This window comes from Mustela erminea, chromosome X, assembly GCF_009829155.1.
Source record: "Mustela erminea isolate mMusErm1 chromosome X, mMusErm1.Pri, whole genome shotgun sequence".
Classification (NCBI taxonomy): domain Eukaryota; kingdom Metazoa; phylum Chordata; class Mammalia; order Carnivora; family Mustelidae; genus Mustela; species Mustela erminea.
This window is the reverse complement of record NC_045635.1, coordinates 67,294,848-67,322,321: the sequence shown is the minus strand read 5'-3', so window position 1 is coordinate 67,322,321 and position 27,474 is coordinate 67,294,848. Positions and strand designations below refer to the sequence as shown.

Genomic DNA, 27,474 nt, shown 5'->3' with positions numbered 1-27,474 from the left:
GCAAGCTGAGTGATTTTTTTAAATGGAAGTTAAATCATTTCACTGGTACTCAGAAACTTCAGTAGCTTCCAAATTCAGATTTAAGTGGAAGTCTAAATGACCCACATTGTAAGGCATATATTCTCAACCCCTTTCTCTCTTTGAACTCATTGTCTACTACTTGTTTCCCATTTCCATTCTGCTTTAGCTGCTACCTCTCTGATTTTTTAGATCACTCTATCTATACTGCTGCCTTTGCTTTTTCTGTTTCATGGCCGTGAAATGGCTCTTTCTTGCATAGTCACATGGCTTATTCCTTCCCTTTCTTTTTTTTTTTTTAATTTTTTTAAAAGATTTTATTTATTTATTTGACATTCAGAAATCACAAGTAGGCAGAGAGGCAGGCAGAAAGAGAGGAGGAAGCAGGTTCCCTGCTGAGCAGAGAGCACGATGCAGGGCTCAATCCCAGGACCCTGGGATCATGACCTGAGCTGAAGGCAGAGGCTTTAACCCACTGAGCCACTCAGGCGCCCCTCCTTCCCTTTCTAACCACCTTGTGCAAATTGTCTTTCACAGGGAGACTTTCTCTGACCATTTTACCATTCTAAAATTTTAAGTTGTTCCCTGCACCAGCACTCTTTATCTCCTCTTAATTTTATTTAGCATTCTATATGTTTTACTTACTCTGGACTAATTAACTGTCTCTCTTAACATCATGGTGTTTATCTTTCCAGATTCTTTTTTGTAAGCAAAATTGAGATAAAATGGTATGATTTCAATAGTGGTTGCCTCTGGATGGTGGGATTATAAGTATCTTTTATTGTTTTCTGTATTTACTAAATTTTCTTCAATAATGATATATTAATTTATATTAAGAAATACAAATACAAATGTTTTATAATCTCTAACACGATTTATTATTTAAAAACAATTCAATTAGACTACATTAATGGGCCAGATACCCCTTTGTGATTGATGAATTTATTTAAATATAATGGTGATAATAAAGGTTCTAGTGTTTCTTCAAACTTAATAAAATTATAGAGTTTCATATTTCTCATTTGTATAAATCAGTGATCAGCAAATTTTACAGATCAGATAGGTAAATATTTTAGGATTTGCAGGCCATATGGTCTCTGTCACACCTACTTAACTCTGCATTCCAGTGCAAAAGCAGCCATAAGCAGTGTAAGGTGAATTTGTTCCAGTAAAACTTCATTTACAGAAACACACAGCAAGCTGGAATTGGCCTATGGGCTGTAACTTGCAGGCTCTGCCTATAAATTGTGGATTAAGTTCTCCAATGCAAGCTTCTCTATCTCAGAAAGGAAAGTGTAAGCATGCTACCTGAGTACTGGTTTCTTTACTATATTATCAATTATTAATGGATAACATTAATTGATAATTTTTTATTTAAACTCTAGTCTTTAAGAAGTTATGTGTTTCCAATCGAGAACTGTATAAATGATTTCTAATCTGTAGTGACCATTTTCTTCAGATTTGTGGTCAAAATTTATTCAAACCCTATGCATCTTGATTCTTAATATTTATCTTTGTGGTGTTGATTATCTCTATTTGGGATTTTTAAAACTCATGGCCTGCAGAGACCCTGGTTTGATTTTCAGCTTTTTCCTGTATATCAGGCATCAGGAGCCCAGTGGCTCTTCCCTTATCTGTGATTCTTTTCTGAGGATGTATAAAATACTGAGAGTCACAGCTTGAGAATCCTATATGATAAGGCTGTCCATGTTTCATCTAGGGTATTAGTCATCCTTTAAATTGGCAACTTAAGTATATTTTTTAATCTGTTTTTTCCACAATGATATAGTGATTTGACCATTTTACTTATTCTATTATAACAAATGAAAATGATTTAAATTTAAAAAGGACAAAATTTATATCATATGTCATTAAAGCTGGAATTTAAAGTTAAGCATTAATACCAAAATATTTAGATAGTAACTTCCTAGGCATTGATTTTAGAATGGTTTCTGATGCTGTGGTCATAAAAACTATGAAAATTCCACAGTCATTGCTGTTAAACATATATTTAGCAGATTTGTAATGGTTTACCTAGTAACCACCTTGTGATTTTTTTTTCTCCATTAGAAGTAATGAAATAGTAATCTTTTAAAGTGTGATATTCAGTACTTTAAAATAGTTATTTGAGATTTTATTTTTAGGTAATCTCTACATTCATAACCCTGAGATCAAGAGTTGCATGCTCTATTGATTGAGCCACCCAGGGACCCCTAAAAGTAATTATTTTTAAGACTAATATATTTAATCCTAAATTTGTTGACTTTTTTTCCTACAGTTTCTTGATATTTTCAATTTTTGTAAGGTATCCATTAATCTAGGAAATTTAACTGATTTCTTGAAAGTGAAATTCTTGATTGAATTTATTTAAATTATTTTTTAAATGATTATAATTTTAGAACATGCTGTGTTTAAAATAAATTTGAACATGAAAGCTTTCTATTTGAATTAGATTTTTTTTTTTTAGTTCTGTCCATCAACTAAAGGCACAACCAGATACCTCACTTCTACTGGTGCTGATGGAACAATCTGTTTCTGGCAATGGCATGTAAAAACAATGAAGTTTAGGTAAGTTTAGAATTGGATTAGAAATTTTGTACAAAATCAATCCTGTTTGTTTTTCTTTATTACCTTGAGAAATTCTTTAGTCCATGTATTTAAGTATACAAATATATGTATGCATGTGTATAAATATATAAAATACATCTATACCTACTTCAATTAGATGTTAGAGATTTTAGAATAAAATTCTTATGAAACTAGTGTTGAAGAGACTATTTAACTTATACACAAAATTTTTGTAAAGAGTATTTGTATCATTTATTATTCTGGTAAGAAGACTTTGAACTTTTTTCTGTACTGTCATTTGCAAATATCTTCTATTTGCAAATGACAGTACAGACAAAAGGTTGATATCCAGGGTCTATAAAGAACTCCTCAAACTCAACACACACAAAACTGATAATCATATCATAAAATGGGCAGAAGATATGAACAGTCATTTCTCCAATGAAGACATACAAATGGCTATCAGACACATGAAAAAATGTTCATCATCACTAGCCATCAGGGAGATTCAAATTAAAACCACATTGAAATACCACCTTACACCAGTTAGAATGGCCAAAATTAGCAACATAGGAAACAACATGTGTTGGAGAGGATGTGGAGAAAGGGGAACCCTCTTGCACTGTTGGTAGGAATGCAAGTTGGTGCAGCCACTTTGGAAAACAGTGTGGAGATTCCTTAAGAAATTAAAAATAGAGCTTCCCTATGACCGTGCAATTGCACTCCTGGGTATTTACCCCAAAGATACAGATGTAGTGAAAAGAAGGGCCATCTGTACCCTAATGTTTATAGCAGCAATGGCCATGGTCGCCGAACTGTGGAAAGAACCAAGATGCCCTTCAATGGACGAATGGAAGATGTGGTCCATATACACTATGGAGTAGTATGCCTCCATCAGAAAGGATGAATACCCAATTTTTGTAGCAACATGGACGGGACTGGAAGAGATTATGCTGAGTGAAATAAGTTAAGCAGAGAGAGTCAATTATCATATGGTTTCACTTATTTGTGGAACATAACAAATAACATGGAGGACAAGGGGAGATGGAGAGGAGAAGAGAGTTGAGGGAAATTGGAAGGGGAGGTGAACCATGAGAGACTATGGACTCTGACAAACAATCTGAGGGTTTTTAAGGGGCAGGGGGTAGGAGGTTGGGGGAGCCAGGTGGTGAGTATTAGGGAGGGCACGGATTGCATGGAGCACTGGGTGTGGTGCAAAAACAATGAATACTGTTATGCTGAAAAGAAATAAAAAATTAAAAAAAGACTTTGAACTTCTTAATGGTAGTAAGTTATGTGGTAATATGTAAAGTTATAATAATAATACTGGTATCTTAAAGTATATTTGCAAGGTTTAATGTATTTTTAACCCAAATGATGGCAATAGTACTGACTACTTCAGTTGTGTTTTTTATAATGCTGATGTTAAATCTGTCAATATGTAGCAGTGTGCAAAGATTCTTGTATGTTAAATGAACATGATGGAAAATACAAATGTCTTAACTTTTCCCTTAGAGATCGCCCAGTGAAATTTACTGAGAGATCCAGACCTGGAGTTCAGATATCTTGCTCATCTTTCAGTTCTGGTATGTGTAAAAATTGAAAGTTTCAAGTACCCAAAATACTAAATGATCCAGTTGTAAAAGATATATGTTTAATTTTGTGGATTTTAACTAACATGTAATAGCTGTTGAAGGTTTTTTTTTAATTTTTCTAATATGTTTTTATATAAATCAAAATTTGGTTGGTAAAAAGTATAGCTCTCCCCCCATACACACATAGTTCAACATTAAAATCCTGACCTGACGTTTCAGGAAATATATACTGTAGTTCCATATAGAAGTCACTTTTACAGTGTGTAAAGGTTGCTTTTCTACTGCTAAGAATTATATGCTAGTTGACCTTTTCTTTCATTGTGGTAAATTTAACATAAATTTTACTATTTAAAAAAAAGATTTATTTATTTGAGACAAAGAGAGGGAGAGTGCACACATGTGCCCATGAGCACTTGAGTTGGGGAAGGGACAGAGGAAGAGACTCTCAGGCAAACTCCATGCTGAGCATGGATGTAGGGCTCAATGTCAGGACCTAAGATCATGACCTGAGCTGAAACCAAGAGTGGCACACTCAACTGACAAAACCACCCAGGTGCCCCTAAAATTTACTATTTTAATAACTATTTTTAGGTGAGTAGTTTTTTGACATTAAGTATATTCACAATGTTTTTGATATATTACCACCTTCCATCTCTAGAATTTTTTCATAATCCAAAAAGTGGTTGAGTTTTTAGGTTACACCATTATAGCCACTGTAAAGAGAACTGTAGCTATAGGTCATTTTATAAAAAATTTTTGAGCGTTAGGATTTTGCATAAATTATAAAGAATTCCTCAAGGCTCTGACCTTTAATGTTTATTATTCAAAGGCCTGTATTTAGTGTATAGTTGTTGGATTTTTATTGGTTGCATGATATAGTTGTCCTTTAAATATTTCTCCTGAATTTTATATATTTTTCTCTGAAATTTTATATGTCTTTAATGATTAGAAGATAACCTGTCTTTAATGATAAGATAACCTCTTATTAATATAAGGTAGCATATAACTAAGAAGGCAATTAAAAGGTTTTTTAAAGTTACTTGGTGTAATGTTTGCTTGTTTGTTTTTTAATCTTCCAGGTGGTATGTTCATTACAACAGGTAGCACTGACCATGTGATTAGAATATATTATTTGGGTTCTGAGACCCCTGAGAAAATTGCTGAATTAGAATCACATACGGTAAGAGCAAAATGAGAAACTTAAGTATGTTGCTTTCTTTTTTCATATCTCTGGAAAGTTGGTTTTATTTCTTCTTTTCTGATCTGTACCTTAATTAATATATATTGGTGCTGAAATCTACATGGTAAGATATCTCGGTAGTAATGAAGATCAGTGTGAAATTCTGGATTTAGTATGGCTGTAGTATATAAAACAAGTTCTATTTGATTACATAGAAAGGAAGAAAACACATATTATAGTAACAGTTAATGAAAATCCTCTTTGAGCCTGCTGTATTCAATTAATTATGTGAGCTATTTGTTACTTTAAAATTACATACTTTTTTTTTAATAAATAAACCATATTCTCTTTAGTAGCATGTATTGGTGATGCTCAGATATGACCAATCAGTTATTCTTAGGCATTTACAATCTACATACTTTTTAAAAGACACATTGGAAAATGGTGGCCTAGAAGGATCCTGAAACTACCTCCTTCTATGAACACAACAAATCTGCAGCTATATATGGGACAATTCCCTCTGAAAAGGACCTGAAAGCTAGGTAAACAGTGGCTCTACAACAAAGCATAAATGGACCACATTGAGAAGGGTAGAAGAGGTATAGATGTGGTCCTTCAAAAAAACTCCACCTCAGAAGCAGCAATCCACAGTTGGGAGTGATCTCATAATATGGAACTTGTTCTTGAGGAGCAGGTTATCTATGTCCCACATCAGACACCCCAACCCTTGGGACTTGCAGTGGAGAAATGAGCCCCCAAAGCATCTGGCTATAAGAACCAGTGGGGCTTACTTCTAGGAGAATTGTAGGGAATGAAAAATATACTCTTAAAGGGTCCTGCACAGACTCACTTGCCATGGGACCCAGCTCAAAAACAATAGTTTGCAAGGCAACTAGACTCTATGTGAAGGAGACTCATTTGCTATTCTTAATGCATCTGCTGGAGAAGCAGGAACCTCTTGGGACTCTCTCCAGGGGCAGAAGTGGGCACCATTTTTGGATTCTCCTTTCTTGTTGGTCATGGTGTAGATGGGCACTGTTGGGAACCCCTCCTTTAAGTCTTTAAGTCCACTAGCTTCAATGGGAGCACCCTACCCATGCATTCTGCAGCTGTGGCCTATCCCACCACAACCAGGTGGGCTGAGTACCCCACCCCCATACCACATTTACAGCCTGCCTGCCATAGTTGGTGGGCATGCACACCCCACACAGGACACCCCTTGACCACCTGGCTCTAGAGGCCCAGGATACTGTTTCTGGATCCAATGTGTTTGAAGAAGTTAGAGAGACAGTTTTTGACAGGCTACCATACCCAGGGAATTGCACAGCTAAGACTAAAATACACCCCTGTTCTTGATATGAAAAAATTCCTATTTTTTTTGTCATGGGGGCAGCTCACACATCCAGAGGCTATAGAAAGGCTCTCAGGGCACATGGGCAGGGGTATTCACTATATTGGAACCCTCACTTGGCATCATCTTGACATCATTGTAGCTCACTGATACCTCACAGAAAGGACGTTATACACATGTCTAATTCTATGATTTTTGCAACTATTGTGCAGGGACACCTCTGGAATTGGTCTGGAAGTCAACAGGGTTTATGATTGTGGAACCAAAGACTACATATTTGCATATCTTAAGAATATATTGCCTGATAATCTGTCTTAAAATTAGCCTGAAACTAGACACTGTCTTGAGATCCCTTCCTTTGGAACAGTGACAGGTCTTGGCATACCCTCAACAACTGAGACCTATCAAGAACAAATTGTGCTACTTATAGACAATCTCAGGGGTATGAGAAACAGCCATAAGCTAGGCCATGGTTGAACTGATAAGATTTATCTCCAATGCAAGATCACACTATATAATTTCATTTATATGTGGAATCTAGAAAGTAAAATCAATGAACAAAAAGCAGAAGCAGACCCATAAATGCAGAGAAGAAGCTTGTGATTGCCATCCGGGAAGGAAGTAGTGTAATTGGTAAAATGGGTGAAGGGGATGAGAGATACAGGTTTTCAGTTATGGGATAAATAAATCATAGGGTAAAAATTACCAAATAGGGGATGTAGTCAGTCATATTTTAATAGCAGTATATGGTGACAGACAGTAGCTATACTTCTGGTGAACATAGTATAATGTGTAAACTTATCAAATTACTATGTTGTACACCTGAGATTAATATAACATTGTGTGTTAGCTATAATTAATTTTTTTTTAAAGAGGAAAGGTAACTATTTTACCTAACACATAGAAACATAAATGGAGTCAAGCAAAATGAGCAGACAGGTATATGTTCCTGATGAAAGAATGAGAAAACCTCAGAAAAAGACCTTAATGAAGTAGAGATAAGTAATCTTCCTGATAAAGAATTCAAAGTAATGGTCATAAATATGCTTACCAAACTCGGAGAGGAATGGATGAACTCAGTGAAAACTTCAACAGAGAGATATAAACCACAAGAAAGTAACAAAGAGAAGTCACAAAGCTGAAGAATACAATAAGTGAAGTGGTAAATATACCTAGAGGGTTCAATGGCAGAATAAACAAAATAGAACAGATGAGCAACATGGAAGACAAGACACCAGAAGTACCAAGAATAGGAAAAGGGGAAAAAAATAGAAAAATTGAGATAGTTTAAGGTACATACTAGACAACATCTAGCAGAATAACATCTGCATTATAGGGAGTCCCAAGTGAAGACAGAAGAAAAAACAAAAAAAGTAGAAAACTTATTTCAATAAATTATGGCTAAAAATTTCCCTAATGTAGGGAAGGAAACAGATATTCAGTTCCAGGGAGCCCACAGAGTTCCAAATAAGAAAAAAAGAGATCCACATTAAAGAACATTCAATTTAAAATGTTAAAGATTAAAGAGAATCTTAAGAGCAGCCAGAGATAAATGAATTGTTGCATTAAAAGGGCCCCCACAGGGGTGCCTGGGTGGCTCAGTGGGTTAAAGCCTCTGCCTTCGGCTCAGGTCATGATCTCAGGGTCCTGGGATCAAGCCCCACATCGGGTTCTCTGCTCAGTGGGGAGCCTGCTTCCTCTTCTCCCTCTCTCTACCTGCCTCTCTGCTTACTTGTGATCTTTCTCTCTGTCAAATAAATAAATAAAATATTTAAAAAAGGGCCCCCATAAGCCCATCAGCTGATTTTTCACTGGAAACTTTGTAGGTCAAAAGGGAGTGGCATGGTATGACATGGTGTATTGAAGGTGCTGAAAGGAAAAAAAACAAAACAAAACAAGAAAATGTCCAACCAAGAATTCTACTTGGTAATATTATTCAGAATTTAAGGGGAGATAAATAGTTTTCCAGACAAGCAAAAAATAAATGAACTTGTCAAAATTAAAACAGTCATAAAAGAAATGTTGGAGAAGTGAGTTGGGAATTGGAGGGGAGACAAACCATGAGAGACTGTGGACTCTGAGAAACAAACTGAAGGTTTTGGAGGGGTGTGGGGGTAGGGAGAGCCTGGTAGTGGGTATTATGGAGGGCATGTACTACATGGACCACTGGGTATGGTGCATAAACAATGAATTTTGGAACACTGAAAAAAAATTAAATCTAAAAAAAAAATGTTGAGATAACTTTCTTCAGAAAAGAAAAGGAATTAACTAGTAATAAGAAATTGTATGAAAGTAAAATATCTCACTGAAAAAGACAAGCATGTATTAAAGATAGGGATTAAACACATATAAAGCTAATATGAATTTCAGAACAAAAAAATTGATAAAATTATATAGTAATTGGTACAGGGATACACAAAATGAAAAGTTTTATTTATTAAATCTTTTCTTTTTTAGTTTTAAATTTTGTTGCTTAACAGTGTTTTATTAGTTTCAGCTGGACAATATAGTGATTCAGCAATTCCATACATCACCTGGTGCTCATCATGAAAAGTGCTCTCTTTAATCCCCATCACCTATTTAACCCATTCCCCCAAAACTCCTCTGGTAACCATCAGTTTGTTCTCTATAAGTAAGAGTCTGTTTCTTGATTTGTCTCTTTCTTTCCCTTTGCTCCTTTCTTTTGCTTCTTAAATTCCACGGGTGCATGAAAACATAACGGTATTTGTCTTTCTCTGACTGCCATTTCACTTAGCATTATACTCTGTAGCTCCATCCATGTCTTCGCAAATGACAAGATTGCATTCTTTTTAGAAACTGAATAATATCCCATTGTCTGTATTCTTCTTTATCCATCAATTGATGCACATGTGTGTTGCTGCATGTGTCTTGGCTATTGTAAAAAAATGCTGCTATAAAAATATGGATTCATATATCCCTCTGAATTAGTGTTTTTGTATTCTTTGGGTAATTACCCGGTATTGCAGTTGCTGGATCATAGGGTAGTTTGACTTTTAACTTTTTGAGGAACCACCATACTATCCAGAGTGGCTGCACCCAGTTTGCATTCCTACCAACAGTGCAAGATGGTTCTCCTTTCTTCATATCCTCACCAACACCTTTTGTTTCTTGTGTTGTTGATTTTAGCCATTCTGGCAAGTATGAGGTGATATCTCATTGTAGTTTTGATCTGAATTTCCCAGATAGTAAGTGATGATGAACATCTTTTCATGTGTCTGTGGGCCATCTGTATGTCTGTTTTGGAAGACTATTTCTTCTGTCCATTTTTTAACTGGATTATTTGATTTCTGGGTGTTGAGTTTTATACGTTCCATATATATTTTGGATACTAACCTTTTATCAGATATGTCCTTTGCAAATATCTTCTCCCATTGCTTAGGTTCCCTTTTAGTTTTGTTGATTGTTTCCTTCATTGTGCAGACACTTTTTAATTTGATATGCCCCCAGTAGTTTATTTTTGCTTTTGTTTCCCTTGCCTCAGGAGATATATCTAGAAAGAAGTTGTTATGGCTGAGTCAAAGAGATTACTGCCTCTGTTTTTTTTCAGGATTTTTGATGGTTTCCTGTCTCACATTTAGGTCTTTCATCCATTTTGAATTTATTTTTGTGTGCAGTGTAAGAAAGTGGTACAGTTTCTTCCTTTTGCATGTGGCTATCCAGTTTTCCTAACACCATTTGTTGGAGGGACTCTCTTTTTCCTGTTAGATATTCTTTCCTGTTTTTTTTTAAAGATTTTATTTATTCATTTGACGCAGAGAGAGATATAACAAGTAGGCAGAGCAGCAGGGAGAGAGGGGGGGAAGTAGGCTCCCTGCTGAGCAGGGAATCAGATGTGGGACTCAATCCCAAGACCCTGAGATCATGACCTGAGCCAAAGGCAGATATTAACCCACTGAGCCACTCAGGCGACCCTTTCTGTGTTTCTAGATTAATTGGCCATATATTTGTGGGTTCATTTCTGGGATTCCTGTTCTTTTCTGTTAATATATGTGTCCATTTTTGTACTACTACCATACTGTTCTGATCACCATAGCTTTGTAATATGTGAAGTCCAGAATTGTGATGCCTCCAGCTTTGCTTTTCTTTTTCAGGATTGCATTGGTTATTCAAGGTATTTTGCGGTTCCCTACAAATTTTTGGATTATTTGTTCTAACTCTGAAAAATGCTGGTGGTATTTTGATAGGGATTGCAGTAAATGTGTAGATTACATTGGGTGGAATAGACATTTTAACAATATTCGTTCTGATCCTTGAGCATGAAATGTCTTCTATTTCTATGATCCTCAGTTTCTTTCCTCAGTGTTTTATACTTTCCGCAGTCTAGGTCTTTTACTTCTTTGGTTAGGTTTATTCCTATGTATCTTATTATTTCTTGTGCGATTATAAGTTGGATTGATTCCTTAATTTCTCTTTCTGCTGCTTTATCATTAATGTATAATAATGCAACAGATTTCTTATGTTGATTTTGTATCCTGCAGCTTAACTAAGTTTATTTATCAGTTCTAGCAGTGTTTTGGTGGTGTCTTTGGGTTTTTTTATATAAAGTATCATGACAACTGGAAATGGTGAAAATTTGATTTTTTCTTACTGATTTGGATGTCTTTTATTTCTTTGTGTTTGATTGCTGTGATCAGGACTTCCTGTACTATGTTAACAGTGGTGAGAATAGACAATCCCTATCTTGTTTCTGAATATAGAGGAAAAGCTCTCAGTTGTACCCCATTGAGGATGATGTTAGCTGTCCGTTTTTCTGTATATGGCCTTCATCATGTTGAGGTATGTTCCCTCTAAACCTACTTAGTTGAGGGTTTTTTATCGTGGATTCTGTACTTTGTCAAAAGCTTTTTTCTGCATCTGTTGACCGTTCAACAGATGTTCAACACATGATTATTATCTTTTCTCTTATTTTGTCACGTTGATTTATTTGCAAATATTGAACCACCCTTCCAACCCAGGAATAAATTCTACTTTGTCTTGTTAAATGATTTTATTAATGTATTGATGAATTTCGTTTACTAGCATTTTGGTGAATATTTCTGCATCTCCATTCATCAAGGAGCAGCCTGTCATTTGTTTTTAGTGGTGTCTTTTATCTGGTTTGGTATCAGGGTAATGATGGCCTCATAGAATGAATTGAGAAGTTTTCCTTGGAATTGTTTGAGAAGAAGAGGTATTAACTCTTTAAGTATTTGGTATAATTTACCTGTAAAGCCCCTTGGTCCTAGACTTTTGTGGCTGGGAATTTTTTAAATTACTGACTCATTTTCTTTGCTGGTTATTGGTCTGTTCAAATTTTATGTTTCTTGGGGTACCTGGGTAGCTCAGTCATTGAGCGTCTGCCTTTGGCTCAGGTCATGATCCTGGGGTCTTGGGATTGAGCCTCACATTGAGCTCCTTGCTCAGTGGAGAGCCTGCTTTTTCCTCTTCCTCTGCTGCTCCTTCTGCTTACTCGTTTTCTCTCTTTCTCTCTCTCTCTCTCTCTGGCAAATAAAATAAATAAATAAATAAATAAATAAGATCTTAAAAAATCTATGTTTCTGCGTGTTTCAGTTTGGTAATATATTTATTGAATTTATCCATTTCTTACATGTTGTTCAATATGTTGGCATATTGTTTTTCATTATATTCTCTTATAATTCTTTTTATTTCTGTGGTATTGGTTATTTCTCCTTTCTCATATGGGATTTTATTTATTGGAGCCCTTTCTCATTTTTTTCTTGAGTCTGGCTAGAAGTTTATCAGTTTTATTAATTTTTTCAAGAAACCAAGTTCTAGGTTTTATTGATCTGTTCAGTTGTTTGTTTTAGTATCTCTGTCATTTATTACTGCTCTACCCTTTCTATTGCCTTCTTTCTACTGGCTTTATGTATAGTTTGTCCTGCTTTTTCTAGCTCCTTTAGGTGTAATGTTAGGTTGTTTATTTGGGTTTTCTCTTGCTTCTTCAAGAAGGCCTATATTGCCACAAACTTTCCTTTTAAAATCACCGTTCTGTGCCAGGGATTTTGCACTGTTGTATTTTCATTTTTATCTGCTTCCATGTATTTTTAAATCTCTTCCTTTGTTTCCTGGTTGACCTATCATTGTTGAGTTAACATGTTATTTAATCTCCACTTATTGTACTCTTTCCAGATTTTTTATTGTAATAGACTTCTAGTTTCATAGTATTCTGGTCAGAAAAGATGTATGGTATGAATTTCATATTGTTTAATTTGTTGAGGGTGTTTTGTGGGATGATATGTGATCTATTCTGGATAATGTTCTATGTACACTTGAAAAGCATGTGTATTTTGTTGTTTTAGGAAGGAATGTTCTGAATATATCTGTTAGATTCATGTGTTCCAGTGTGTCATTTAAAGCCATTGTTTCCTTCTTCCATTTCTTTTCAGATAATCTGTCCATTAACCTAAGTGGGGTGATAAAATTCTGTACTATAATTGTATTATTGTCGGGGCACCTGGGTGGCTCAGCGGGTTAAGCCTCTGCCTTTGGCTCAGGTCGTGATCTCAGGGTCCTGGGATTGAGCCCCGCGTCGGGTTCTCTGCTCAGTGGGGAGCCTGCTTCCTCCTCCCTCTCTCTCTGCCTGCCTCTCTGCCTACTTGTGATTTCTCTCCGTCAAATTAAAAAATAAATCTAAAAAAAAATACTCTTTATAATTGTATTATTGTCAATTAGTTCCTTCATAATTGTTTATTAACTGTTTTATATATTTGTGTGCAGCTATGTTAGGTGCATAAATCCTTATAATTGTTATATTTTCTTCTTGGATTTTCTCCTTTATTATTATATAGTGTACTTCTTTGTCTCTTGTTAGTCATTTTATAGTGTCTTTTTTTTTTTTTTTGCCCTGGATTACCGTGCATTTTTATTTATTTACTTATTTGTTTGTTTGTTTTTGTTAGCCACCATAAACTACATTATTAGTTTTTGATGCAGTGTTCCATGATTCATTGTCTGTGTATAACACCCAGTGTTCCATGCAATACATGCCCTCCTTAGTACCCATCAGCGGGCTAATAAACCATCCCCCACACCCCTGCCCTCTAAAACTCTCAGTTTGTTTCCCAGAGTCCATAGTCTTTCATGGTTTGTCTCCATCCTGATTCCTCTCTCCCTTCATTTTAACCTTCCTTCTAATGTCCTCCATGCTATTCCTTATGTTCCACAAGTAAGTGAAACCATATGATAATTGACTTTCTCTGCTTGACTTATTTCAGTCAGCATAATCTCCTCCAGTTCCATCCACGTTGATGCAAAAGTTGGATATTCATCCTTTCTGATGGCTGAGTAATATTCCATTGTATATATGGACCACATCTCCTTTATCCATTTGTCTGTTGAATGGCATTTCAGCTCTTTCCACAGTTTGGCTATTCTGGACATTGCTGCTATGAACATTGGGGTGCATGTGTCCTTTCTTTTCACTACATGTCTATGTTCGGGGTAAACACCCTGTAGTGCAGTTGCTGGGTTGTAAGGTACCTCTATTTTTAATGCCTTGAGGAACCTCCATACTGTTTTCCAAAGTGGCTGTACCAGCTTTCATTCCCACCAACAGAGTAAGAGGATTCCCCTTTCTCCACAACCCCTCCAACATTTGTTGTTTCTTGCCTTGTCAATTTTTGCCATTCTATGTGGTGTGAGGTGGTATGTCAGTGTGGTTTTCATTTGAATTTCCCTGATGGCTAATGCGGATGAACACTTTTTCATGTGTCTGATAGCCATTTGTATGTCTTCTTTGAAGAAGTGTCTGTTCATGTCTTCTTCCCATTTTTTTACTTGATTCTTTGTTTTTTGAGTGTTGAGTTTTAGAAATTCTTTACAGATCTTAAATATCAGCCCTTTGTCTGTAGTGTCATTTGCAAATTTCTTCTCCCATTCCCGGATTGCCTCTTGGTTTTGTTGACTGTTTCCTTTGGTGGGCGAGAAACTCGATGAAGCCCCAAAGTTCATATTTGCTTTTTTCCCCCTGTCTTGAAAGAAGCCGCTGTGGTTGATGTCAAAGGAGTTACTGCCTATGTTCTCTTCTAGGATTTTGGTGGATTCCTGTCTCATATTGAGCTTTCATCCATTTAGAATATATCTTTGTGTATGGTGTCAGAGAATGGTTGAGTTTCCTTTTTCTGTATATAGCTGTCCAATTTTCCCAGCACCATTTATTGAAGAGACTGTCTTTTTTTCCATTGGATACTTCTTCCTGCTTTTTTGAAGATTAGTTGACCATAGAATTGAGGGCCCATATCTGGGCTCTATATTCTGTTCCATTGGTATATGTATCTGCTTTTGTGCCTGTACTATGCTCTCTTGGTGATCACAGCTTTGTAATATAGCTCGAAATAAGGAAGCATGATGCCCCCAGCATCGTTTTCTTTTTCAGCATTTCCTTGCCAATTTGGGGTCTTTTCTGGTTCCATACAAATTTTAGGATTTTTTGTTCCAGCACTTTGAAAAATGCTGTTGGTGTTTTGAACAGGATGGTGTTGAAAGTATAGGCTGCTCCATCAACAATTTTAACAAAATTTATTCTTCCGATCCATGAGCATGGAATATTTTTCTTTGTGTCTTCCTTGATTTCTTTGTATCTTCTTTTGATTTCTTTGTGTCTTCCTCGATTTCTTTCAGGAGTATTCTGTAGTTCCTAGAGTATAGATTCTTCACCCCTTTAGTTAGGTTTATTCCAAGGTATCTTGTTTTTGGTGCTATTGTAAATGCAGTTGATTCTCTAATTTCTATTTCTGCAGTTATATTTTAGTGTATAAGAAAGCAACTGACTGCTGTGCATTGATTTTGTGTCCTGCCACATTACTGAATTGCTTTGGGGGTGGAGTCTTGGGTTTTCCATATAAAGTATCATGTCATCTGTGGGGGGAGAGAATTTGTTTGACTTCTTTGCTAGTTTGAATAACTTTTATTTCTTTTTGTTGTCTGATTGCTGTTGCTAGGACTTCTAGTACTATGTTGAACAACAGTGGTGATAGTGGCCATTCTTGTCATGTTCCTGATCTCAAAGGGAAGGCTGTCAGCTTTTTCCCATTGAGAATGATATTTACTCTGGGTTTTTTATAGATGGATTTTATAAAATTGAGGAATGTTCCCCCCATCACTATACTCTGAAGAGTTTTAATCAGGAAAGGATGCTATATTTTGTTAAATGCTTTTTCTGCATCCATTCAAAAGAACATGTGGTTTTTCTCTCTCCTTCTATTAATTTTTTCTATAATTTTTCTCTCTTCTATTAATTTTTATTAATTTATTATTTTTCTATTAATTTTATTAATTAAATTACTTAATTTCTATTAACTTTCAAAAATTTTAATTAATTAATTAATTGATTGATTATTGATTAAGTTGCTAATTAATTAATGTTAATTAATTAACAATGTTGAACCACCCTTGCATCCCAGGGATAAATCCCACCTGGTGTGGTAGATTATCCTTTTAATGTAGTGCTGGATCCTATTAGCTAGTATCTTGTTGAGAATTTTTTCATCTATATTCATCAGGTATATTGGTCTGAAATTCTCCTTTTTGATGGGGTCTTTGCCTGGTTTTGGGATCAAGGTAATGCTGGCCTCCTAGAAAGAATCTGGAAGTTTTCCTTATTTCTGTTTTTTTAAAACAGCTTCAGGGCAATAGGTATTAGTTCTTCTTTGAATGTTTGGTATAAATCCCCAGGGTATCTTTCACGTCCTGGACTCTTGTGTTTGGGGAGGTTTTTGATTGCTGCTTCAATCTCATTACTAGATATTGGTCTATTTAGGTTGTCAGTTTCTTCCTGTTTCAGTCTTGGTAGTTTATAGGTTTCCAGGAATGCATCCATTTCTTCTAGATTGGTTAACTTACTGACATATAGCTGTTGATGATAATTTCTGATGATTATTTCTAGTCCTTTGTGTTAGTTGTGATCTCTCCCCTTTTGTTCATAATTTTATTAATTTGGGTCCTTTCTCTTTTCTTTTGGACATGTCTGCCAGTGGTTTATTGATCATATTAATTCTTTCAAAGAATCAGCTTCTAGTTTCGTTGATATGTTCTACTATATTTTTTTATCTCTGATTCATCAATCTCTGTTCTAATCTTAATTATTTCCCTTATCATGCATGGGTTAGGCTTAATTTGTTGTTGATTCTCTAGTACTTTAAGGTATAAAAGATAGTTTGTGTATTCAGGATTTCTCTACCTTTTTTTTAGTGAGTTTTGGATGACTACGTACTTCCCCCTTAGGACTACCTTTGCCGTATCCCGTAGGTTTTGGACCAAAGTGTTTTCATTCTCATTGTTTTCCATGAATTGTTTAAGTTCTTTGATTTCCTGTTTGACCCAAACATTCTTGAGCAGGATGGTCTTTAGCTAAGTGTTTGAATTTCTTCCAAACTTTTCTGGGGATTGAGTTCCAGTTTCAAAGTATCGTGGTCTGAGAATATGCAGGAAAGAATCTCAGTCTTTTGGTATAGGTTGAGACCTGATTTGTGACCCAGTATGTGGTCTATTCTGGAGAAAGTTACATATGCACTTGAGAAGAATGAGTATTCTGTTGTTTTAGGGTGGAATGTTATATCTATGAGGTCCAGTGTGTCGTTCAAAGCTCTTGTTTCTTTGTTGATTTTTTGCATAGATGATCTATTACAGAGAGTGGAGTGTTGAGGTCTCCTACTATTAATGTTTTATTATCAGTATGTGTCTTTGTTTGGGTTAAGGATTGACTTATGTGTTTGGCTGCTCCCATGTTGGGGACATAGGTATTTACAATTGTTAGATATTCTTATTAGATAGACCCTTTAAGAGTGATATAGTGTCCTTCTGTATCTCTAGCTGTAGTCTTTACCTTAAAATCTAATTTGTCAGATAGGAGAATTGCTGCCTCAGTTTTCTTATGTGGTCCATTGGCATGAAAGATGGTTCTCCATCTGTTTCCCTTCAGTATGGATGTATCTGTAGGTTCAAAATATGTCACTTATAGACAGCATATGTATGGGTACTGTCTCTTTTTCCAATTTGCAACCCTGTGCTGTTTAAGAGGAGCATAAAATGGCCTAAAAGGCCATTCACCTTGAGAGTGATTATTGAAAGATAAGAGTTTATTGTCATCATGTTGTCTGTGAAGTCTTTGTTTCTATAGATTTTCTTTGTACTTTTCTTTTGCATATCACTCTTGGGGTCCTTCTTCTTTTATAGAATTCCAGTTTATTTTTCTTGCAGGGCTGGTTTAGTGGTCACATAGTCTTTTCAGTTTTTGCCAGTCTTGGATGCTTTTTATCTCTCCATCCATTGCACATGACAGACTTGGTGGATAAAATATTCGTGGCTGCATGTTCTTCTCATTTATTACCCTCAGTATGTCTTGCCTTTCCTTTCTGGCTTGCTGGGGCTCTATGGACAGGTCTGACATTATTCTGATGTTCTTTCCTCTGTACGTAAGATATCTCTTGCCCCTAACTGCCCTTAAGATGGTTTCCTTGGTTCTAAGATTTGTGAGTTTTGCTACTATATACTTGGGCGTTGGTATTTCCCTTGATCTTGGGAGGGGTCCTTTCTGCCTCTAGGACACAAATACTCATTTCCTTCCCCAGATTAGGGAAGTTGTCAGCTACGATTTGCTCAAATATATCTTCTAGGCCTCTCTCTGTGTCCACACACCCTCAAGGATCCCAATAATTCTGACCTTGGAATGTGTGTTGGCATTGTTTATTTCTTTAATTCTGTATTCATGGATTTTAAGCTATTTTTCCAGGATTCCTCCTGTTCCTTCTTTTCTATCAGTTTGTCTTCTAGATCAGTAATTATTTCATCAGCCTTGTTTACCCTAGCTGTTAGAGTATGTAGATTAGATTGGATCTCATAGATAGCTGTTTCAAGATCCTCTAGATCAGCTCTCAGTTCTACCCTTAGATAATCTATGTTGCCATTAATGGTTTTCTCCATTGTAGCTATTGTCTGCATAACTTACCCTGAAGTCTGTTTTCGACATCTTGCTTATGTGTGTATCTATTTGTTTTGTGGCAGAGGTCACAGTCTGAATTTTTCCTGTGTTAGGGATTCCTTCTCTTAGTCATTCTGCTGCAGTGTGGTTTAGGGAATGTACAGAATCCAAATTACTGACTACCACCCAAATGAGATGTATCTGTTTTTTAGAAACGTTAGGGTTATTGACCTTTTGTTCTTCCAGGCTGTCTTCTGGTCGAGGGGCCTGTCATGCTGTTAACTCAGGCAACCCTGTTTGGGCAGAGTTGCCCTGTCCCCTATGGGGGGATGGGCTCAGTGAAAACCAGTTTTGGGGGGCTTTTGTTCTCTGGTGTCTTTCTCTGGTGGCTTTCTGCATTCCACCCCCCCCCCTGGAGTCAGAGCAGAATTGACTGATCTAAAGCTCTGTCTCAGAACAGAGAGATCACAGTCTGCCTCTCAGTGCGCTCTCCATGCCACACTGTCTCCATTTTGTTTGTGCTGCTAAAACCCACAGTGTCCTGGGTTTTGAGCCCCACAGTAGCACTCCCAGCCCTCACTTCCAGGTCCAGGCATGTTACTGCTCTTTGTGCTTCTAAAATTGCCAGCCACCCCCAGTTTGCATGTGTGCTCCTGCAGCTCCAGGTTTCAGTCTGGGGGGTTGCCCCATTGTCTCCCTGCCCCACTACCAGTCTGTGAGTCTTTGCCCAGTTCCCAGCACGGGAGGCTTTTGTACTCTGGCTGCAGAGGTTCCTGGATCCTTCCCTTCCCCTTCCATTTATCTTCCAGTATCTGTCCAGTATCACAGCTTCCCACGTCATACCTTGATACCAGCCACCAGAGATATTCTGTTTGTAGAGATCCAGATATATCTTCTTATATCTCAGACTGATTTCATGGGTATTTAGAGTGGTCTGGTAGATATATAGCTCAATTCAGGGGACTGGTTGAAATAGGGTCCCTACTCCTCTGCCATCTTTCCCTCCTACTGTTTTTTAATGTCTTTTTTTTCTGATGTAAACATTCTGATGTAAACATTGCTAGTCCAACTTTCTTTTGGCTAACACTTGCATGATGTTTCTCCATTCCCTCACTTTCAATCTGCAGGTTTCTTTAGGTCTAAAATCAGTCTTCTCTAGATAGCATATAGATGGGTCTTGTTTTGTACCCATTACATCACCCTATTATTTGATTAGAGCTTTTAGGACATTTATATTCAAAGTAATTATTGATAGATATGTGTTTATTGTCTATTATTTATGTGTAGTTGTTTCTGAATATTTTCTCTGATTCTTGTTTTTCTCTTTCATGTTTTCCTGATTTTCATTACTGTAACGTTTGGATTTCTTTCTCTCAATTTTGTGCATATTTATTGATGATTCTTTTTATATGGTTACCATTAGTTTTGTATGTAACCTGTTCTTTTTATTGGAGTCTATATTAAGTTGATGGTTTTTTAAGTTTGAACCCATTCCTTACTGCTCTAATCCCCATGCTTAATGTGTATGTTGTTATAATTTATATCCTTTTATTTTGTGAAATCATTGACTGACTTTTACCGAAATATTCATTTTTACTGCTTTTGTTTCCTGTCAATCTTTGTTTATGCTGTCACTTTTTGTTTCTCCTTTCCACTCAGAGTCCCCTTAACTATTTGTAGCAGGGCTGGTTTAGTTGTCAGGAATTCTTTTAAGTTGATGTTTGTTTGTTTGTTTGTCCGGAAACTCTTTCTGTGTCCTTCTATTCTGAATCATAGCCTTTCATAAAGTATTCTGTGCTTAAGATTTTTCCCTTTCAGCACTTTGATATATTATGTCACTCTGTTCTGGCTTGCAAATTTTCCATTTAAAAGTGTCCTGCTAATTGGCTTTCCCTTTTAAGTTACTGTCCTTTTTTTTTTTTTGCTTTTAAGATTTTGTCTCTGTCACTATATTTTGCACATTTAATTACAGTATGTGTTGGTGTTGGCCTGTTTTTGTTGATTTTGATGGAATTTTCTTTGTTTCCTGATCAATGTATCTGTTTCTTTTCCTAGATTAGGGAAGTTTCCAGCTGTTATTTCTTCACATAAATTTTCTGCCCCCTTTTCTGCTATTCTTCTGGGACTCCCATAATACAAATGTTATTAAATTTGATGAGTCTGTGAGTTCCCAAAGTCTATTCTCGTTAGGCATAATTCTTTTTCTCTCTTTTTTTGTTCACCTTGAATATCTTTCATTATTTTGTCTTCTAGATCACTAATTTGTTCCTCTGCTTCTTCTAATGTTCTCTTCATTCCATCAAGCATGTATGTGTCTCATTTTGTTTATTGGCCCCTTTATCTCTGCTATGTTATTTTTTATCTGGGTGTTAAGGTCTCTCATGTCTTCTACTCCTTTCTTAAGTTCATGAGTATTCTTATGAACAATACTTTAAATTCTCTATTAGGCACATTATTTATATCTGTTTCACTTAGATCTTTAGCCATGGCTTTTTTCTCTTCTTTCATTTGGGAGAAATTTTTCCCCTTTCCCCTCCCTCTCTGTGTCTATTTCTCTGTGTTAATAAAGTCAGCTATGTCTCCTGCTCTTCAAAGTAGTGCTTTTATAAGGAAGAGATCCTGGAGTTCTCTGAAGTGCACTGTCCCATGTTTGCCTGAATCTTGCATTTCAGGAGCATATCCTCTGTGTGTGTTTGTGTGTTGCTTGTGCTCTGCTGTTGTGTCTGAGTCACTTTTCCTTTGTGGGATGTTGTGGGCTGTATTTGCTCTCTGTATTGTTAGTGGGATCTAAGCAGGGTAGCTATAAGGGTCATGCCTACCCAGAAACTTGGGAGTAGGGTAGCAGTGTTAGCAACAGTTGTACTGGGCCACTAGTCCTGTGCTGCATCCACAGAAATACTGCATTGGCTGGGAACTGCTTGCCAGGTTGGCCTGGGGTCAGAGGCTGGGAGCTGTACGTCATGATGCCTGGATGTGGTTGGGCTTGGTACACGATAGTGGCTTGGAGCATATGGTAAGGAGTGGCCTGCAGCAGCAGCACCACTCAGCAGCTGGTCATTGTATGGTCATTATGGCTCAGTGTGGCAAGGTAGCTATATCTTATGAGATGGCTGGGCTTAGTGGATAGGGGCACCTATGCACTGGTGAGTGGGTGAAGAGTGTGTGGTTTTAGCAAAATTTGCCCTGAGCCCACAGTCACAGGGATGCAGGCTTGGAGTGGTTGAGTGCTCAGGAGAACTCACGGAGGTGACTACTGCCCGTAAGTTAGATAGCCAGTGTCTGTGCAGTTCTACCTCCTGCCGATGACAATTTGTTTATGCTGAGAGGTGGGGGTAAAAATCTTATCTGTTGGGTCCTTCATTTTTAAAGTCCCCCAACTTGCTTTGAAATCAGTACGAATAGATCTGTCTCCTGTTTGCTCCCCAGCATTGTGTAAACTACTAATTCTATGTTGCTTCTCTGTGCAGGTTGCTGTCTCTTTAAGGGCAGTGGCCCAGCAATTGCTCACCCTCCTGGCTGCTTTAGTGCTGAGTCAGCTGAGTTTTAAAGCTGCAGGCTCCAAGTCCCACTGATTATACAATCTTAAAGAATTCAGCCCCTCTGGTTTTCAAAGTCAAACATTATGGGGATTATTCTTCTCACTGCAAGTTTCTTGGTGTTAAGGCCTGTTTCTCTACCCTCTCCATACACACAGCTCCCTCCCTTCTGCAGAAGCCTCTCTCTGCCTTTCTGAGCTTCCTAACCTCTCAGATGCAGCTTTTCCTCTGTATGTAGTTGTTGAGTTTGTTCTGACAGTATTCAGATTACTCTCCAGTTTATTGACTAAGATGTGGATTATATCTCGTGGTATAGGGTGAGCTTGGGTCCTCCTTCTCTGCCATCTTTCCTGGTAGGCATCCAAAATGACCAGAGTTAAAATCAACATCAATAAAAAATAAGTTAAAAAAATAAACATAAAAAAAATAACACGTGAGGGGCGCTAAAGATGTGTAGTTCTAGAATGTATTCATGCATCAGATACTATCACCTTAAAATAGAGTGATATGTATAGGATATTAAATGTGAAACTCACTTAATACAAAGCAGAAATCTATAGTAGAACACAGAAAATGAAAAACACATACACTAAAGAAAATTACCCAACCACAAGTAAGAGTGCTGAAGAAAGAAAGAAAGAAATGAAAAGAGAGGAAGTAAAAAATCTGCCAGAAAATACTCAACAATTGTCAATAAGTACATTCCTATCTATAAATACTGTAAGATTAAATGGACTAAATTCTCTAGTCAAAGACATAGAGTAGATGAATTGATTTAAAAAAAAAAAAACACCAAAACTCATTATTATGTTACCTGCATACTCATTTCAGGTCTAAGAATGCAAAGAAACTGAAAGTGAAATTATAGAAAAAGATGTTCAGTGCAAATGGAAATGAAAAGAAAACTAGTCTTTTGCATGTTGGGAACTTTTGATTTCTAATTCAGTTCCTTTGCTGGTTATTGGTATCTTCAGGTTTTCTATTTATTTCTATTTCAGTTTTTGGTAGTTTTTATGTTTCTAGGAATTAATCAGTTTCTTTAAGATTGTCCCATTTGTTGTCATATAGTTTTTCCCAGTATTCTCCTATAATTGTTTGTATTTCTGCGGTGTTGGTTGTTATGTCCCCTTTTTCATTTGTGATTTTATTTATTTGGGTTCTTTCTCTTTGCTTTTTGTTAAGTCTGAATAATGATTTATTAATTTTTTTTTCTTCAAAGAAGCAGCTACTGGTTTCTTGATTTGTTCTATTGGTTTTTGTTGTTGTTGTAGTTGTTTTTAGGTTTTATATCATTATTTTGTGCTCTAATCTGTATTATTTGTTCCCTTTTGTTGGCTTTAGGCTTCATTGTTGTTCTTTTTCTAACTCCTTTAGGTGTAATTTTAGATTGTTTATATGATATTTTTCTTGCTTCTTGAGGCCTGTATTACTGTAAACTTACCTTTTGAGGACACTTTTCCTGCATCCCCAAAACTCCCAATAAACAGAAGTCCAGAGTCAGATGGTTCAGAGGCAATTTCTAACATATATGTAAAGAAGAATTAAAACCTATTCTTCTCAAACCATTCCAAAAAGTAGAAAAGGACAGAAAACTTCCACATTCATTCTGTGAACCAGCATTAACCTGAACCAAAACCAGATAAAGACTACTAAAAAGGAGAAGTATAGGCCAATATCCCTGATGAACGTGGATGCAAACATTCTTAATAAAATACCAGTAATACACATCCAACAGTATATTGATAAAATCATTCACCATGATCAAATGGGATTTATTACTCAGTTATAAGGGTGGTACAATATTTATAAATCAATCAATGTGATACACCTCATAAGGGAAAGGATAAGAAACATATGAACCTTTCAAGAGATACAGAAAAAGCATTTGACAAGGTACAGCATCCATTCTTTTTTTTTTTTTTTTAAAGATTTTATTTATTTATTTGTCTCAGAGAGAGAGAGTGAGAGCGAGCACAGGCAGACAGAGTGGAAGGCAGAGGCAGAGGGAGAAGCAGGCTCCCTGCGGAGCAAGGAGCCCGATGTGGGACTCGATCCCAGGACGCTGGGATCATGACTTGAGCCGAAGGCAGCTGCTTAACCAACTGAGCCACCCAGGCGTCCCGGTACAGCATCCATTCTTGATAAAAACCCTCAACTGAGTAGGTTTAGAGGAAACATACTTCAATATCATAAAGGCCTAATATGAAAAAACCACAGCTAACAGCATATTTAATGGGGAATTACACTCAGCAACAAGGTGGGAATTTCCACTCTAACAACTGTTATTTAACATAATACTGGAAGTCTTAATCACAAATCAGATAACAAAAAGATATAAAAGGCATCCAAATGAGTAAGGAAAGTCAAGCTTTCACTATTTACAGATAACATGATATTCTATATAGAAATCCCAGTAGACTACCAAAACACTGTTAGAACTGATAAAGAAATTCAGTTAAGTTGCAAGATCCAAAATCAATGTACAGAAATCTGTTCCATTTCTATACACCAATAATGAAGCAGCAGAAAGAAGAAATTAAGAAATCAGTTCCATTTTCAATTGCATCAGAAATAATGTACCTAGGAATAATCCTAACTAAGTAGATGAAAGACCTTTACTCTGTAAACTATAAAACACTGGATGAAAAATATTGAAGCTGACACAAAGAAATGGAAGGTCATCACATGCTCATGGGTTGAAACAAACACTGTTAAAATGTCTATATTACCCAAAGCAATGTACACGTTTCATACAGTACCTATCAAAATACCAACAGCCTTTTTCACAGAACTACAACAAGCCGTAATCATCAAGACAGTATGGTACCTGCACAAAAATAGACACATAGATCAATGGAACAGAATAGATAACCCAGGAACCCACAGCTATATGGTGAATTAATTTTTGACAAAACGGAAGACTATCCAATGGAAAAAAAACAGTACCTCCAACAAATGGGGTTGGAAAAACTGGAAAGCAACATACAAAAGAATGCAACTAGGCTTCTTTCTTACACCAAAAAAAAACTGGATTAAAGATCTAAATGCAAGGCCTGAAGCCATAAAAATCCTAGAGTATTACCTAGGCATTAACCTCTTTGACACTGGTTGTAGCAACTTAGTAGATATGTCTCTTGAGGCAAATGAAACCAAAGCAAGAATAATCTTTTGGGACTTCATCAATATGAAAAGCTAGTGGATATGGAAGGAAACAATGAACAAAAATAAAAGTCAGCCAATGGAATGGGAGAAGATATATTCAAATGATATATCTATTAATGGTTTGGTATCCAAACTATATAAAGAAGTTATAAAACTCAAACCCTAGGGGCACCTGGGTGGTTTGGTTGTGTACAACACTTGGTTTTGGCTTAGGTCATGGTCTTAGGGTATTGGATCAAACACTGCATCAGACTCTGCTCAGTATAGAGTCTGCTTGAGATACTCTCTCCCTCTCCCTCTGCACCTGCCCCCACTCACTCTTGCTCTCAAGAAAACAAAAACAGAACAAGAGAGACCATGAGTGGGGTTGGAAGGGTAGAGGGAGAGGGAGAAGGAGGCTCCCCTCTGAGCATAGAGCCTGATGCTGGCTTGATCCCAGGACCCAGGGATCATGACCTGAGCCGAAAACAGATGCTTAACCAACTGAGCCACCCAGATGCCCCATAAAAACAAACAAAAAACAAACAAAAAAAACGAAAAAACAAACAAAGAAAAACAGAAAAGAAAAACAAACAAAAAAGACAAACCCCCAACCCTCTGAAGACAATGTAGTTAAAAAATGGACAGAAGACATGAATAGGCTTTTTTCCAAAGAAGACATGCAAAAGGCCAACAGACATATGAAAAGATGCTCAGCATCACTGATAATCAGGGAAATACAAAATTAAATAACATTGATATATTACCTCACACCTGACAGAATGACTAAAATCAACAACACAAGAAACAACAGGTGTTGGTGAGGAAGTGAAGAAAGGGGAGCCCTCTTACCCTGCTGGTGGGAATGGAAACTGGTGCAGCAACTCTGGAAAATTGTACAGAGGATCCTCAAAAAGTTAAAAATTGAACTACCCTATGATCTGGCAATTGCAGTGCTTGGTATTTACCCAAAGAATACAGAAATACTAATTCAAAGGGATACATACTCATAATGAATTAAAAGTTAAAATGGCTATGTTTTTAAAAAAGGGATAAAAAATTTAAAAAATTAAAAAAGGTATACATGCATTCTAGTTTTTATAATAGTCAAACTATGAAAACAGCCCACGTGTCCATCAAGTGATGAATGGATAAATTAGATGTGTCCATTGACTGATGAATGGAAAAATATGTGCTCATAGATTGATGAATGGATAAAGAACACGCACACACACACACACATACACACACACATAAATACACACTGGAATATTAGCCATAAGAAGTATTAAAATATTGCCATTTGCAATGATGTGGATGGAACTTGATATTATCCTAAGTGAAAAATGTCAATCAGAAAATGACAAATACCGTACAACTTCACTCATGTGTGGAATTTAAGGAACAAAACAAAACAACAAAGGGAACAAAAAAGAGAGGCAAATGTAGAAACAGACTTAACAATTGTGAACAAACTGATGGTTATCAGAGGGGTGGTGGGTATGCAGTGGATTAAGTTGTTGATGATTATGGAGTGTACTTGTGATGAGCACAGGGTGTTGTATGGATGTGGTGATCAGTATATTGCACACCTGAAACCAATATAACCTTGAATTTTAACTAACTGGGTTTAAACAAAAACTTTGAAAAATGAAAGCTTTCAAGGAGAAAAAAATGAACCCTTGTGAAACTGCATATACCAGACAAACTCTCAAACAAAAATGGTAATTAAAGGTATAGAAGGGTGTTACCAAATGATAAAAGCATCAGTGCAACATGAGGATATAGTGTTTGTAAATATTTAAACACCAAAATATACAAAGCAAAGATTAACAGAGTTTAAGGGAGAATTTGAAAGCAATAAAATAATAGTAGGGGACTTTAATATCCAACTGACATCACTGGATAGATTTTCCAGGCAAAAAAAAAAAAAACAATAAGGAAAGATTGGCCTTAAAGGACACATTAGACCAGATGGACTTAATAGATACATTAAAAAAATGCTCCATCTAAAAGTACAGAGTACCCCTGAAACATTGTCTAGGATGGATCATATTGAGGCCACAAAAGAAGTCTCAGTAATTCAAAAAGGTTGAAACCATATCAACTATCTTTTCTGATCACAGTGCTATAAAAATACAAATCAA

General features: G+C 36.4%; 1 protein-coding gene across 6 annotated transcripts in view; it reads left to right on the top strand.

The window, feature by feature from the left end:
• Nucleotides 1–27,474, top strand: part of BRWD3 (bromodomain and WD repeat domain containing 3) — a 214,615-nt gene that overhangs the window by 62,492 nt on the left and 124,649 nt on the right. For all 6 annotated transcript variants that reach the window (XM_032329766.1, XM_032329764.1, XM_032329765.1 and 3 more), the window contains exons 9-11: nucleotides 2,486–2,586; nucleotides 4,102–4,172; nucleotides 5,261–5,361. In XM_032329766.1, the coding sequence (XP_032185657.1) occupies nucleotides 2,486–2,586; nucleotides 4,102–4,172; nucleotides 5,261–5,361 (273 nt within the window). The remainder of the gene's footprint in view (nucleotides 1–2,485; nucleotides 2,587–4,101; nucleotides 4,173–5,260; nucleotides 5,362–27,474) is intronic.